The 14,059-nt window shown below is 41.0% G+C and overlaps 1 protein-coding gene across 39 annotated transcripts in view; it reads left to right on the top strand.

The window, feature by feature from the left end:
• Positions 1 to 14,059, top strand: part of LOC105842996 (twitchin) — a 150,228-nt gene that overhangs the window by 125,839 nt on the left and 10,330 nt on the right. For 35 of the 39 annotated variants that reach the window (XM_062676528.1, XM_062676513.1, XM_062676517.1 and 32 more), the window contains 19 exons: positions 40 to 249; positions 719 to 1,074; positions 1,249 to 1,369; positions 1,600 to 1,797; positions 2,908 to 3,027; positions 3,408 to 3,572; positions 4,474 to 4,644; positions 5,260 to 5,376; positions 6,012 to 6,177; positions 6,502 to 6,662; positions 7,736 to 7,894; positions 8,318 to 8,359; positions 9,441 to 9,648; positions 10,067 to 10,253; positions 10,776 to 10,930; positions 11,423 to 11,575; positions 12,147 to 12,276; positions 12,754 to 12,853; positions 13,461 to 13,626. In XM_062676528.1, the coding sequence (XP_062532512.1) occupies positions 40 to 249; positions 719 to 1,074; positions 1,249 to 1,369; positions 1,600 to 1,797; positions 2,908 to 3,027; positions 3,408 to 3,572; positions 4,474 to 4,644; positions 5,260 to 5,376; positions 6,012 to 6,177; positions 6,502 to 6,662; positions 7,736 to 7,894; positions 8,318 to 8,359; positions 9,441 to 9,648; positions 10,067 to 10,253; positions 10,776 to 10,930; positions 11,423 to 11,575; positions 12,147 to 12,276; positions 12,754 to 12,853; positions 13,461 to 13,626 (3,085 nt within the window). The remainder of the gene's footprint in view (positions 1 to 39; positions 250 to 718; positions 1,075 to 1,248; positions 1,370 to 1,599; positions 1,798 to 2,907; positions 3,028 to 3,407; positions 3,573 to 4,473; positions 4,645 to 5,259; positions 5,377 to 6,011; positions 6,178 to 6,501; positions 6,663 to 7,735; positions 7,895 to 8,317; positions 8,360 to 9,440; positions 9,649 to 10,066; positions 10,254 to 10,775; positions 10,931 to 11,422; positions 11,576 to 12,146; positions 12,277 to 12,753; positions 12,854 to 13,460; positions 13,627 to 14,059) is intronic. The other 4 variants (XM_062676547.1, XM_062676548.1, XM_062676515.1 and 1 more) reach the window with 1 other exon arrangement.

Here is a 14,059-nt window from a genome sequence, read left to right on the forward strand (position 1 = left end):
TTTTATGGACCGAGGGTAATAACAAAATATATTTCTCAGGTCCACCACGCATCACCCGAATGCCTGGCGACCTTCACCTCCCCGAACACGACAACACCAAGATCAAGATCCTGTACACGGGAGACCAGCCCGCTGACGTCACGCTGTCCCGGGACGGACACAATCTCAAGGAGTCGCCGCATCTCAAGTTCACCGTATTCGATGATTACATACTTATATTCATCAAGGACATCACTAAGGACGATATGGGTCAGTTAATTTTGTATTTCTGGTAGTGACTTTTACTCTTAATTTTTTATTTTCGAAAAGGCATAATATTAAGCAGATGGAGTTACTACATAGTCAAACATTCTTAACAATCCAGATGAAAAATATTTTTTTTTTTTTTTTTTTTATTGCTTAGATGGGTGGATGAGCTCACAGCCCACCTGGCATTAAGTGGCTACTGGAGCCCATAGACATCTACAACGTAAATGCACCACCCACCTTGAGATATAAGTTCTAAGGTCTCAGTATGGTTACAACGGCTGCCCCACCCTTCAAACCGAAACGTATTACTGTTTCACGGCAGAAATAGGCAGGGCGGTGATACCTATCCGCGCGGACTCACAAGAGGTCCTACCACCACTACTACTACTATCTGAATGTGTACCAAATTTTTTATCTCAGGAATGTCTAAACACGTTACGAACTCTACGTTCTGTTTGTTCGTCTCCAGGCATATACAAAGTATCGATAAAGAACAACTCTGGCGAGACGTCGGACACGTTCTCCGTGACGGTGACGGGGCTGCCCGGCCCGCCACAGGGACCCCTCGAAGCGTCCGACATCTCCAAGCACTCCTGCACGCTGGCCTGGAAGCCTCCCACGTACGACGGAGGGATGCCCGTCACTCACTACGTCATCGAGCGTAACGACACCTCGGGAACGGCCTGGATCACCATCGCCTCGTCCGTCCGGGACACCAAGTTCATTGTCCAGGGACTCACCGAAGGACACGAGTACAACTTTAGAATTCACGCTGCGAACGAGAACGGTATCGGACCAGCTCTGGAAGGCCTCAATCCGATTAAGGTAAGTTTTGCTTTTTTTTTATTTATCCGATACGTATTGTTAAATTTTAAAATGTATAGTGATGATCGTAATCGATATAAAAATAATCTAGCGTATATGGTTAGACTCTCTGTCAATAAATGTCATGTCAAAAATATTTTTAATTATTTTAATATCAATCAATTTCATTCGTAGGCTAAAGCACCATACGATCCGCCATCTGCTCCTGGTATTCCCAAGATCCTGGAGGTCGGAGGCGACTTCGTCCACTTGGAATGGGACAAACCAGAAAATGATGGAGGTGCTAGGATTCTAGGTACGTTACTATGTTCCCTCATATAATTCCTAAAGTTTTCTTCGCTCTTTGCCATAGAACCAATTTGTGCAAGAAGTCATAGTGGCTTAAAGGATTAGTCACCCTATGAACTTCCATAGATCGATGCGACTGTGGGAATATGTATTTAAGAAGTGTTCACGAATGACTTCCACGATGGAGGATTAACATTATGTGGTAAAAATGACACCTACTAAATTACAAAATTTCAGGCTACTGGGTCGACAAGCGCGAAGTGGGCACATCGACGTGGCAGCGCGTGAACCCGACGCTGTGCCTGCCGAACCAGATCAACTGCTCCAACCTCATCGAGGGCCGCCAGTACGAGTTCCGCGTGGTCGCGCAGAACGAGGCCGGCGCGTCGCCGCCCAGCACCGCCAGCCAACAGGTCAAGGTCGTCGATCCTAAAGGTATGCAAATCTCTACTCTATTCAAACTACTTTAAAACTTTAATTAACTTGACAAATTTTTGTCGATAAAATGTAACCTTCAAGTTACGCTTTTCCCACTAAACGGGCTCGGCATAGCTAATATTTCTCTTTCATTCTTTTCTATCGGCTGCCACCTCAACACTCACTCCTCTCTCTCTCTCTCATATCCATACTCTATGTCTTCTTCGGTCGACCTATTCCCCCTCTACCCTGCACTACCATTTCCATATATCTCTTACTACAAGTTACATCTAGTAAGTCTCCTACAAGTTACGCTTTTTATCAAACTATGAAATGAAATCATTAGATGCGTATCTGTAAAACGAAAATATCCGTTGGTATTCGGACACTAATATGTATTGATTAGTCGCCATGTTGCCGCATGCCAAGGATTCGATTCTTCAATACAGCGTACTTTATTAGGTTTCACTAGACGATGACCGATCGGTATTTTTTTTTTGCTAAATTGAATTTTTAGAAATTATATTTAAATACGAATTTCATATTCATAAAATAATGAAATATTCCAAGATCGTTTAGGCCTTTTTAAGTGGGTTCAGGTGGCTTAACAACGCCATCTGCTGAAATAGCTTTAGTGTTAGTGTGTCTTTAAAGCAGTTAGTTGCTCTCAATTATGAAAAATAGTATTATTATTCGCCAATAGATGCCTGGAAGAGTCATAAAGTTGATTATTGATAAAGTTGATTATTGAAAACACGAACAAAAGAACACGTCCGCCCCCGAAATCCCCTGTATACTAAATTTTATGAAAATCGTTGGAGCCGTTTCCGAGATTCAGATTATGTATATATACAAGAATTGCTCGTTCAAAGGTATAAAATTGATCTGTACAAAAACGCGATTGCGAAGATGTATAAAATATTTAATAGAAAATTAGACGGTAGTTACAATACTGAAATGACGATGAATAGTTTAGTCGTACAAGACCACAAAAACTATACGAAAACATTGAAAATAATAAAACGCGAAATTAAACCGTAAAAATAGTTATAATTAGGTTCACTCTTTAATGAAAATTGCGTTGGTCAAACATTAAAACATCCCTATAATCTTGATTGTCGTTGTCAGCCGCCACGCCACCAGAGATAGTGAAGCCACTGAAGAACGCCAACTGCATCCAGTACCACAACGCCAAGTTCCAGTGCACCATCACCGGGTCGCCCAGACCCACCATCACTTGGTACAAGGGTGAGTAATAGTTGCACTAGTCAACTGGTTTTTTGTATCAAGTAACTATGCCGTGAAGTTGCCGCCTATTTCTGCCGTGAAGCAGTAATGCGTTTCGGTTTGAAGGGTAGAGCAGCCGTTGTAACTGAGATCTTAGACCTCATACCTCAAGGTGGGTGGCGCATTTACGTTGTCTACCTATAGACATATAGACATAGAGCCAGTAACCACTTGACACCGGGTGGGATATGAGCTCGTTCAACCATCAAAGCTAAAAAAAAAACATTTTTCACGAGCAAAACCTTATTGCATAGCCCTTTTTTTTTAAATAAAATGTCCATACCGTTGCCAGTAATCCCGAAGTACATTTAGATCGCTACAAAGATATTTGTCTCCGCTAGGAGCTCGCGAGATAACGAACGGACCGCGGTACCGCATCTGGAGCGAGGGCGACAACTACTTCTTGACTGTCAACGACGTGTTCGGCGAGGACGCCGACGAATACGTCTGCAGGGCCGTCAACAAGGCAGGAGTCAAGAGCACCAGAGCTGAACTACTTATTATGAGTGAGTTACAATATCTTCTAAGTTATTGTATTTTTCGCGATAATGAAATAAGACTTTTTTAGACATATTACCCGCAACACTCTTCGTCATATTATAGAAACAGAGTTATCGGCAACATGCTTCGTCAAAAAGTACAATACTTACTTTCAGCTGCAAGCGTCGTCATATAAAATAATTTAAGTCCCAAATATCATCTAAGGACGTGACTTGTAAGTGACGTCACGAATGAAAATCGATAACTTAACTCGTGTATTATATTGTATTGCGAACGCTGTTTTGAAGAACATTCAGTATCAAAATTATTATGGTCATTCAAAATATTAACATCATAATTGTATCGTTAACACACCAGTGGTATTAATAAATGCGTTAAAATTAATGAAGAATATGAGTTCTCTATCTTGATATTGATGAAGGTGCAAACAGTGCTTAATAGCATAGCCATATATAATGTAACAGCCTTAATGGTTTGCTTGTGAAAGAGAGCGATACGCCGCTGTACGAGAGCTTTTCGTCGAACCCTTCGCTTGCGACGAAGGGCTCGGCGAGTAAATTAACCAACAAACACAGCCCACTGAGTTTCTCGCCGGATCTTCTCAGTGGGTCGCGTTTCCGATCCGGTGGTAGATTCTGCGAAGCACGGCTCTTGCTAGGATCAGTGTTAGCAACACTCCGGTTCTTGCTAGGATCAGTGTTAGCAACACTCCGGTTCTTGCTAGGATCAGTGTTAGCAACACTCCGGTTTGAGCCCCGTGAGCTCACCTACACACGTTAGGGCGAAGCTGAAATAGCCTCTCAAGGCTATCAGCATAGGTAGGAAAAAAAATAGCATAATCTAAGTTTTAATTACCCTCAAAATTTAAATTATTCTCAAATATTAAATTGTTATTAAATCGAACAGCCGCCCCGAAACTGAACGTGCCACCTCGGTTCCGCGTCACCGCCTACTTCGACAAGGGCGAGAACGTGGTCGTCAAGATCCCCTTCACCGGACACCCCATACCCAAGATCACTTGGGTCAGGGAGGGAGAGACCATCGAGTCTGGACTTCACTATCACGTGGAGAGGAAAGGTATATCTTGTTTTGTGCCCTTCTATGTTCAACATTCACCTCATCAGTCCTTGTCAGGACACTCCAAATATGTACCGCACTGTTATTTCGGCCTTTCTCATATACTGCACACCAGCTGAATATTGTATACATGATTGACTTAGGTACATTTAGTGAAGAACATAGTAAACTATTTGCAGAAATTCTCAAGTTTCTAGAAATAGTATCGAATGTGAGGAAGCGATTTGGGTTGAGACTATACGCTAAGTGAGTGCATATCACGCACTAAGACGGGCTCACCTTTAACGTCCTGTACGATTGAGATATCATCAGTCAACATGTCAATTGTTAAGAAACAATACCCTAGTTCGGCTGTCAAGTAGAAACACATGCTATTTAGAAAACTAAGTTTTTAAAAATTATGTAGGAGTGTACATTTGTTCTCTATCCGTTTGTAAGCCGTTGATGGAATTGCGATGCATCTCGGGGTAGTTGTAGGCACTGCGGATGACTGTCAGACTACTATCAGCGGATAACAGGTGGCGCTAGTAGTCCTGTAGTATATTGATACTTTTAATATCGATAGAATAAACTATGAATTATGAAGACCGAATAACAAATGTCGAATAATTTCAGAACGTCACGCCATCCTGACCATCCGCGACGCGAGCAAGATCGACTCTGGTCCCTACAGGATCACGGCAGAGAACGAGCTGGGGCAGGACACGGCCATCATCAACATTGAGATCAGCGGTCAGTTGCACGCGAGGCTGCCAGGACTCTCTATGTCGAGAAGACACCAGAGATATTCTTTTTTTTTTATTGCCCTTTTAGGCAGACGAGCACACGGCCCACCTGATGGTGAGTGGATACCGTCGCCCATGTACTTCAACAATGCCAGGAGCAGAGCCAAGCCGCTGCCTACCGAATTCTCTCTTACTTAACGATTTTTACGAGAATAACTGCTGTGTGGACATTTGAACACCATTACAGTCTAAATACAATGGATTTGAGATATGCGGTCGAATTTTCTTATTTTCTTTTACGTGCCAACTTATTGCTGTACAAAAATAAGCAGGATGGTCCAATTAAAACAAAAAATTGATATATATCAGCCTTGAGTTTCCTCGTCAATACACAAATTGGTACAAATCAATGCTTAGGATAAAGTATCCATAGGGATTGTGGATCACAAATGACAGAGATAATTTAATATTATGTTGGCATCCCTTCAGCTCCTCAACGAAGGACAGTCTACTTTTCTTTAAAAATAAAAAAAATTGTTATTTAAATTTTTTACCTAACAATAATTTAGTTCTATGAAATCGATAAACGATCACTATACACATTAAAAATTAAAATCTAATATCACATTAACTATGAATTAGATCGGCCGGACCCACCGCGCTTCCCAGCGGTGGACAGCATCGGCGTGGACTCGCTGGCGCTGAGCTGGCGCGCCCCGGTGTGGGACGGCGGCTCCGACATCACCAACTACCTGGTCGAGAAGCGAGAGCACCCCATGACCAGCTGGATCAGGGTCGGGAATACCAGGTGCTGTACCGCCCTCGCAATCATTAGTTTTACATTGTGCGTTTTGTCTATACTAATATATAAATCTACAGTGGTTTTTACGGATGTTCCGTTATAACTACTGAACCGTGCATCCGATTGACTTGAAACTTGGTATCCATGTAGAAAATACGTGTACTTAATGGATAGGCTAATATTTATATGAGTGTTGGACTCCCTACATCAGTTGCGGGGGCGTTAATGATGAGAATCTTTGTGGGAGTGAGAAATAATAATGCTAATTTTAAATGTCCAGTGAAGCGGACGGGTACAGCTAGTCGGATACTAATATCGCTTATTGTGCAGGTTCACGACAATGGCTATAACCGGTCTGGTCCCGGGCAAGCAGTACGAGTTCAGGGTGTACGCTGAGAACATATACGGCCGGTCGGACCCCAGCGAGCCGACCTCGCTCGTGCAGACCAAGGCGATCGTTAAAAAGGAACTCAAGAAGAAGGAATACCCGGGTAAACTTTTGTTCGCAACTCATGTTTTGAAAGCTCGACTTTTAGGACGCATGTTTCTGCCGTGAAACAGTAATGCGTTTCGGTTTGAAGGATGGGGCACCCGTTATAACTATACTGATACCTTAGAATTCATGGTGGGTGGCGCATTTACGTTGTAGATGTCTATGGGGTCCAGTAACCACTTAACACCAGGTGGGCTGTGAGCTCGTTCACCCATCTAAGCAAAACAAAAAGTGCGAATAAAGTTTGTTTTCGCGGTGCATATTAATGTCGCATTGTGATTAGTAACAAAACGACATTACGCTACTGGATTGAACAATTTGTAATTATAATGACGGTTTTGTCTAATTGTTTGTTTGTTTGGTTAAATCTTAGAGAAACCCGAGGCTACGTGCTATCGTACCTCAAGAAATATCTCTCCTATCATCTCCCTTTCCGTAAGGTGGTAGAGTCAAACTTCTCTCCAGCTCTCGTCGACTTAGATGTGTTCTTCACATCGTTAAAGTCTTACACAACCTCGTGTCTTTCTCTGCCGGTGTTAAGCTACCGGAGCCCATAGACATCAACAACGTAAATGCCGCCACGTATCTTGAGACATGAGTTCTAAGTCTCAGTTTTACAGTACAACGTCTGCCCCACCCTTCAAACCGAAACGCATTACTTCTTCACGGTAAAAATAGGTAGGCTGGTGGTATCTACCAGCATGGGGTCAGGTGACACCCTACGACCAATACAATTAGTATAAAAATCTGCTTCATATCCAGATTCCATATTACAAAGACTTCCTCGACTCTTCATCTTCATTGTTCTCTCATTGCTGAAGATCACATACACATGTGACTTTCCTCCCCAGCGTTCGATCATGGATGACATGGATCGCACGGTATACCACCAACCGCTTTTTTAACTAGATCTGACCGATTGGCTGTAGTTCTGCCCACGGCGCACTTACCCTCTATGTGACCCGAAATTATGAGCTCTAATTCATGTTTAGGAGACCGCATGATGTGTCCAAACAAGCTCATAACACGACTAGAGCTAGATAATAAAAGCTTTATTACTTTTTTGTTCAGTGGACGAATCAGGCAAACGCATCCGCACGAACGCAGACCACGGCCCCGTCAAGGACTACGACAGCTACGTGTTCGACATCTACAGCAAGTACGTGCCGCAGCCCGTGGACATCAACACGTGCTCGGTTTACGACAAATACGACATACTAGAAGAGATTGGTGAGTCCTACTCGGGTTTGTTCAGTGAAATCTACTGTCTATGGTTTAGCGTGTTTGTATCGGAGTATTTTTACATCGAGTCTAAGGGAGGATAGAAGAAACAACGCATCGTAGTGATATTATAATTATTTATATTTGAACACTCCACATGTATATATACACTGTTTGAGAAATTGTGAAACAAAATAATGTAGGGCAGTACTTAGAATTATTCCAGATCGTTTTTTAAATCGATTGTAACTATCGATGAATTTTTCGATAAATGCGCATGCTATTATCGATTTAAAACTAAACCGCACTCATGAAGTTGCTTGTGAGATTTAAGTGATTTTTTTTACATACCATTAACATAGTATTTACTAACATAATGCAGAATAGAACGTTGAACTCTATTCGAAGTGTACATAGAGTTGAATTTCGCAGGTGACTTCGTGAAGGCGACCGGTAAAAGGAATCGAAGCGGAGGTCTGTGTGTGAATAGATCGATGTAGTGCATCTCTCTATCTGCATCTCTCTCTCACACGCATACTATTATATATTTACTTAATGCAATTTTTTGTTTCCTTCAAATATTGAGCATGCGCTATGAACTTAGATACATGTGTTACTGAGATTAGGGTTATTGGAAAACTTAATATCGATTTAGTCTACAAATAGGTCTTATTAGTGGTATATTTTTTTTAAACAAACCCAAAATTAGTTAAATTGAAATTATTAATTAAAGAGTATTTTATTATTTGTTTACGTCCATAAAATTTAATACACGAACACGAACACACATACACAAAAAAAAGACATTTTACATACATTCTTTAAACAAAAAACACTTTCCAGTGACCCTAGGATACAATGATAATAATAAGTTCACTTAAGGACATTTTTCTTGTAGGTAGTTAAATGCACGGTTTTGCGGCTTCATATTATCATATATTATTATGTATTTTACGTACAATGAACGTTATATACTTAACGAGAATGCGCTCTATTAGATGTTTTCTTTATTAGTACGAAGCTACATAGTTTTTTTTTTAAATAAAATATTGCGTGAATGCCTTATGTCCTGAGTTTGGACTAGCGCTTGACGATTTTGAAACGTATTAGCGAGCAATAAGATTCAAATGAGTCACCTATTAATATTAGGTCATTATTTTAAAATCGAATTTATGAATTTTCAACAAAAATACCTATATATAGATCTGGACTGTGACAGCCCTAGTAGATCCCAATTTACGAATTTTAAACAAAAATACTGTGGGCTTTTTACTAAAAACTACCTATATATAGATCTGGATTGTGACAGCTCTAGACCGAAGTTATGAATTTTCAACCAAAATACCTATATATAGATCTGGACTGTGACAGCCCTAGACCCGAATTTATGAATTTTCAACCAAAATACCTATATATAGATCTGGACTGTGACAGCCCTAGACCCGAATTTATGAATTTTCAACAAAAATACATATATGTAGATCTGGACTGTGACAGCCCTGGTCCGGTCTCGCTGTCGCGGCACAGACGCATGAGGTGCACCGCACTGTTGTAGGCACAGGCGCGTTCGGCGTGGTGCACCGCTGCCGCGAGCGCGCCACCGGCAACATCTTCGCGGCCAAGTTCATCCCGGTCGCCGGGGCCATGGAGAAGGAGCTCATCAAGAAGGAAATCGACATCATGAACCAGCTGCACCACAGGAAGCTGATCAACTTGCACGACGCCTTCGAGGACGATGACGAGATGGTGCTCATATTCGAGTTGTGAGTTTTCTTTTTTCGGTATCTATATGGTCGGAATATTTATTATTTTATTGCTTAGATGGGTGGACGAGCTCACAGCCCACCTGGTGTTAAGTGGTTATTGGAGCCCATAGACATCTACAACGTAAATGCGCCACCCACCTTGAGATATAAGCTCTTAGGTCTCAAGTATAGTTACAACGGCCGTCCCACCCCTCAAACCGAAACGCATTACTGCTTCACGGCAGAAATAAGCAGGGCGGTGGTAAGTACCCGCGCGGACTCACAAGAGGTCCTACGACCAGTTTTCGAAAGTTTTTTTAGCTCATCGGACTTCCTTTTATCTGTTTTACAAAAATAAAGCTTCTTTCAAATTTTACTAGCTCGACATTTCTTTGGCCCTAAACAATATAACTATAAATGCTAATTTTGTTCGCAGCCTGTCCGGCGGCGAGTTGTTCGAGCGCATTACGGAGCCCGGCTACAACATGAGCGAGGCGGAGGCCGCGCACTACATGAGGCAGATCTGCGAGGGCGTGAGGCACATGCACGAGCAGAACATCATACACCTCGACCTCAAGCCCGAGAACGTCATGTGCCAGACCAGGACCGGAACCGACGTTAAGGTCCGTTAAAATCGAGAGGGATTGAGACTCAAAATATATTACTAGACTATCCTAGTAATGAAAGGAACAGTAGTACAACTTTTTTGTGTGATTAATTAAATCAATTTTTGGTTTAATAAATAAAAAATACGCTATATATAACTACCCTAGTAATGAAAGGAATAGTAGTATAGCTTCTTTGTGAGATTCATTAAAAAAAAATTTGGTTAATAAATAAGAAATACGCTATATATAACTACCCTAGTAATGAAAGGCATAGTAGCATAGCTTCTTTGTGTGATTCGTTAAAAAAATTTTTGGTTAATAAATAAGAAATACGCTATATACAACTAACCTAGTAATGAAAGGAATAGTAGTATGGCTTCTTTGTTTGATTCATTAAATGAATTTATGGTTAACAAATAAAATATACGCTATATATAATTAATCATGTCATCATCATCTGGGTCTTGGATGACAGCTCTTCAGATGTAGCTATTTCAAATTATCATGTGACTAAATTACCTTTTGAAACATTAACAGATCATCGACTTCGGATTAGCGACGAAGCTGGACCCGAACGAAGTGGTGAAGATCTCGACTGGAACCGCAGAGTTCGCCGCTCCGGAGATCGTAGAGAGGGAACCGGTCGGCTTCTACACGGACATGTGGGCCGTGGGAGTACTGGCCTATGTGCTGTAAGTAGTCTTGTTGACAATGTATTCAGCTTACAAAGAAAAATAAAATTATTTTTTTTTAAGGGATTTTATGACCTGGTAACTAAGACCTTTAAGTCGTCTTATTTTAATTTATATTCTTATTTTTATGAAAAATGATAATTTGGAGTGAAATGAAATTAAATGAAAATGATTAATTTGAGACATTAATCAACAGGGATGGAATTAAATGAAATGAGATGATGATCTGATTCTGAATGATATTGGATGACATATAATCTCAGTAAAATGGTGGTCGTTTACTGAAATTTTTTCAATGGACTTTTTCGAGGATCCCTAGAAGCTACGACCAGCGACTTTGTTTCATATTCCCACATTTGTCCACTTTCACAGATATTAAACAGTTAATAAACCACCGTTATTACGCATTTAAACCTGACGAAATACTAAACAGACACAATAAAACAAATCACACAATATCACTCCTCTTCATTCACCCACTTTCATTAATAGATTATCCGGACTGTCGCCATTCGCCGGCAACAACGACATTGACACGCTCAAGAACGTAAAGGCTTGCGACTGGGAGTTCGACGAGGAAGCCTTCCAGCACGTCTCCGACGACGCCAAGGACTTCATCAGGAGGCTGCTCATTAAGAACAAGGAGTACGTATAATTAATACCGCTCATTAGTCTGCGTGTAGTGATCGTGGCACGGATTCGCGTTGTATGTTTAATTTAACGTTCTTCAAGTGGTCTTGTCTTTGTCTTGTCTAAGAGCGTCCAGCTTGTCTCCGTTAACCTAACCGTGGATTAAATATATTGTCAGTTACATGTAAGTAATATTGTTGCTACGTTCGTGTCGTTATTGAAGTTTCCCCTTACCACTACAATATCGTCCATGTATACTGTTACTTCTAAATAATCAATCTTAACGGAGATCCATGTGAGTGTATAACTTTCTTTTTATATTTTATCAATTTTGAGGTCTACAAATAATCGATTATTGTTTTTTTTTTTCTAGTATAATTTGGTTTTTATAATATTTGCGAACTTAGTTACGTATTGTTTTTTATACTTTGGCTACATCTATAGTAACGATTTCCGAATGGGCGTCAATTTTTTTGTTCCTTTATAGAAGCTACGTTATGACCAGTTGATTTTGATCCACCATCAAGACTTTTAAGGGTTTATTTAAATAGTTAAATTAAATTAATTAATTTCGTTGTTATTATAGAAAACGTATGACCGCCCACGAGTGCCTGGTTCACAAGTGGCTGGCCGGCGACGCGGCCTCTAGTCGCACCGCCACCATCGAGGCGAGGAGATACGAAGCCATGAGGAACAGGCTCCGGGAGAGATACGAGGTGGGACGGATAAACTGCTCGCGTTCTCGCGTCAGCGTGTTCTTGAAACATCAGCAATCCCTAAAACACTGATAAACTTTTGACTAAAATGATACAAATACTTCGATTGTACTGAATTTTAAATCTCAATAGTTTTCGACTAATACCAATAAATTTACGTATTTCAAATCAAAGCTCATCTTACGTGATTTATGGACTTAATCAATAATAATATCCTATTGGTGTTCAGGTTAACGAATTATTAGTAACAGTAGATATTTTATTGGCACTGGCATTTATTATGCACTGGCATAAAAATAATTCACTATGCACCGGGGTCCATAACTGGTACAGCAGAGCTATTTGTGTGTTAGTCGAAACTTTGACGCCATGACTCGAGGCGTTCTCGGAGTCTAGTGAAGTTGACTACCACACATCCACGATAGTAACAAATAATTATCGAGATTCTAATTCGATATAAAAACATTTTGTTTGTAGAACTGGTCGTCATTCAAGTTGCCGATCGGCAGACTCAGCGAGTACAGCTCGCTCAGGAAACTCCTCATCGAGAAGTGGAAGATATACGACGGACAGTTCGGTGAGCTAACCCTAGAACGATTTCGGAATTAGCTTATTTTTAAAAGAGAGAAAAAGAATCATGTCGTCATTTGTGTGGTCAGAAGCGATTGTTATCATGGTTAATATAACGAACATAATTTATTAATTTGGGAAACAAACAGTACAATACAAACATATAATATTTGGAAAAATAGTTAAAACAATAACCAAGTTTGTTTCCACAATCAAAATCACATATAAGTAGAAAGTGAACGGAGAAGAGAAATTTAAGTTACAAAAAAACAAAAGCAACACAATACGCACATATTATTTTGTACATCAACTTACACTATAAGACTATAATACTCATCGGTCTAAATCACCTTATAAATATATATATACCCTTATAATACCTGCTATATTTTTATATTTTCCAGAATTTCTGTAAATTAGACCGCCTATTGTACAAATGTATCAGCTTTTTGACCGTTTGAATGTAAATTGTGTTGATGTGCAATAAAGTGTATTCTCTCTCTCTCTCTCTAAATATTTTAAAATAGCTTTTCCAACTTAAACATATCTGTTGACGCTTCCAATGCACAATGGAGCTTGTGAGTGCGACACTAAGGTCGGTTATCGCTCGGCAGACCGTCGGCAGGCGGCGCCGCGCTTCGTGATCAAGCCGCAGTCGGCGTTCTGCTACGAGGGCCAGTCCGTGAAGCTGTACTGCCGCATCATCGCGTGCGCCACGCCCACCGTCACCTGGTCCCGGAACAACCACGAGCTGCGCCAGTCCGTCAAGTTCATGAAGAGGTACGTCACGAGCTATTTTTTTTTATTGCTTAGACGGGGTCCAGATGGGGGACTAGCACACAGCCCACCTGGTGTTAAGTGGTCACTGGAGCCCATAGACATCTACAACGTAAATGCGCGACCCACCTTAAGATATCAGTTTTAAGGTCTCAGTATAGTTACAACGGCTGCCCCGCCCTTCAAACCGAAACGCATTACTGCTTCACGACAGAAATAGGCGGGGCGGTGGTACCTACCCGTGCGGACTCGCAAGAGGTCCTACCACCAGTAACCAGTTTCATTCAGAGGTACATCAGTTTCATCCTTCATACCGAAACGTATGACATTCTTGGCAAAAGTTGACAAAGGCCCAGGTTTGTTACATGCCTTATCACCAACAATTCGCCATCAGATAAAGACCCTTTGATGTTTCTTGGTCCTGATAACGTTGTTG

The sequence above is a fragment of the Bombyx mori genome, chromosome 27 (genome assembly GCF_030269925.1).
Source record: "Bombyx mori chromosome 27, ASM3026992v2".
NCBI classification, from domain to species: domain Eukaryota; kingdom Metazoa; phylum Arthropoda; class Insecta; order Lepidoptera; family Bombycidae; genus Bombyx; species Bombyx mori.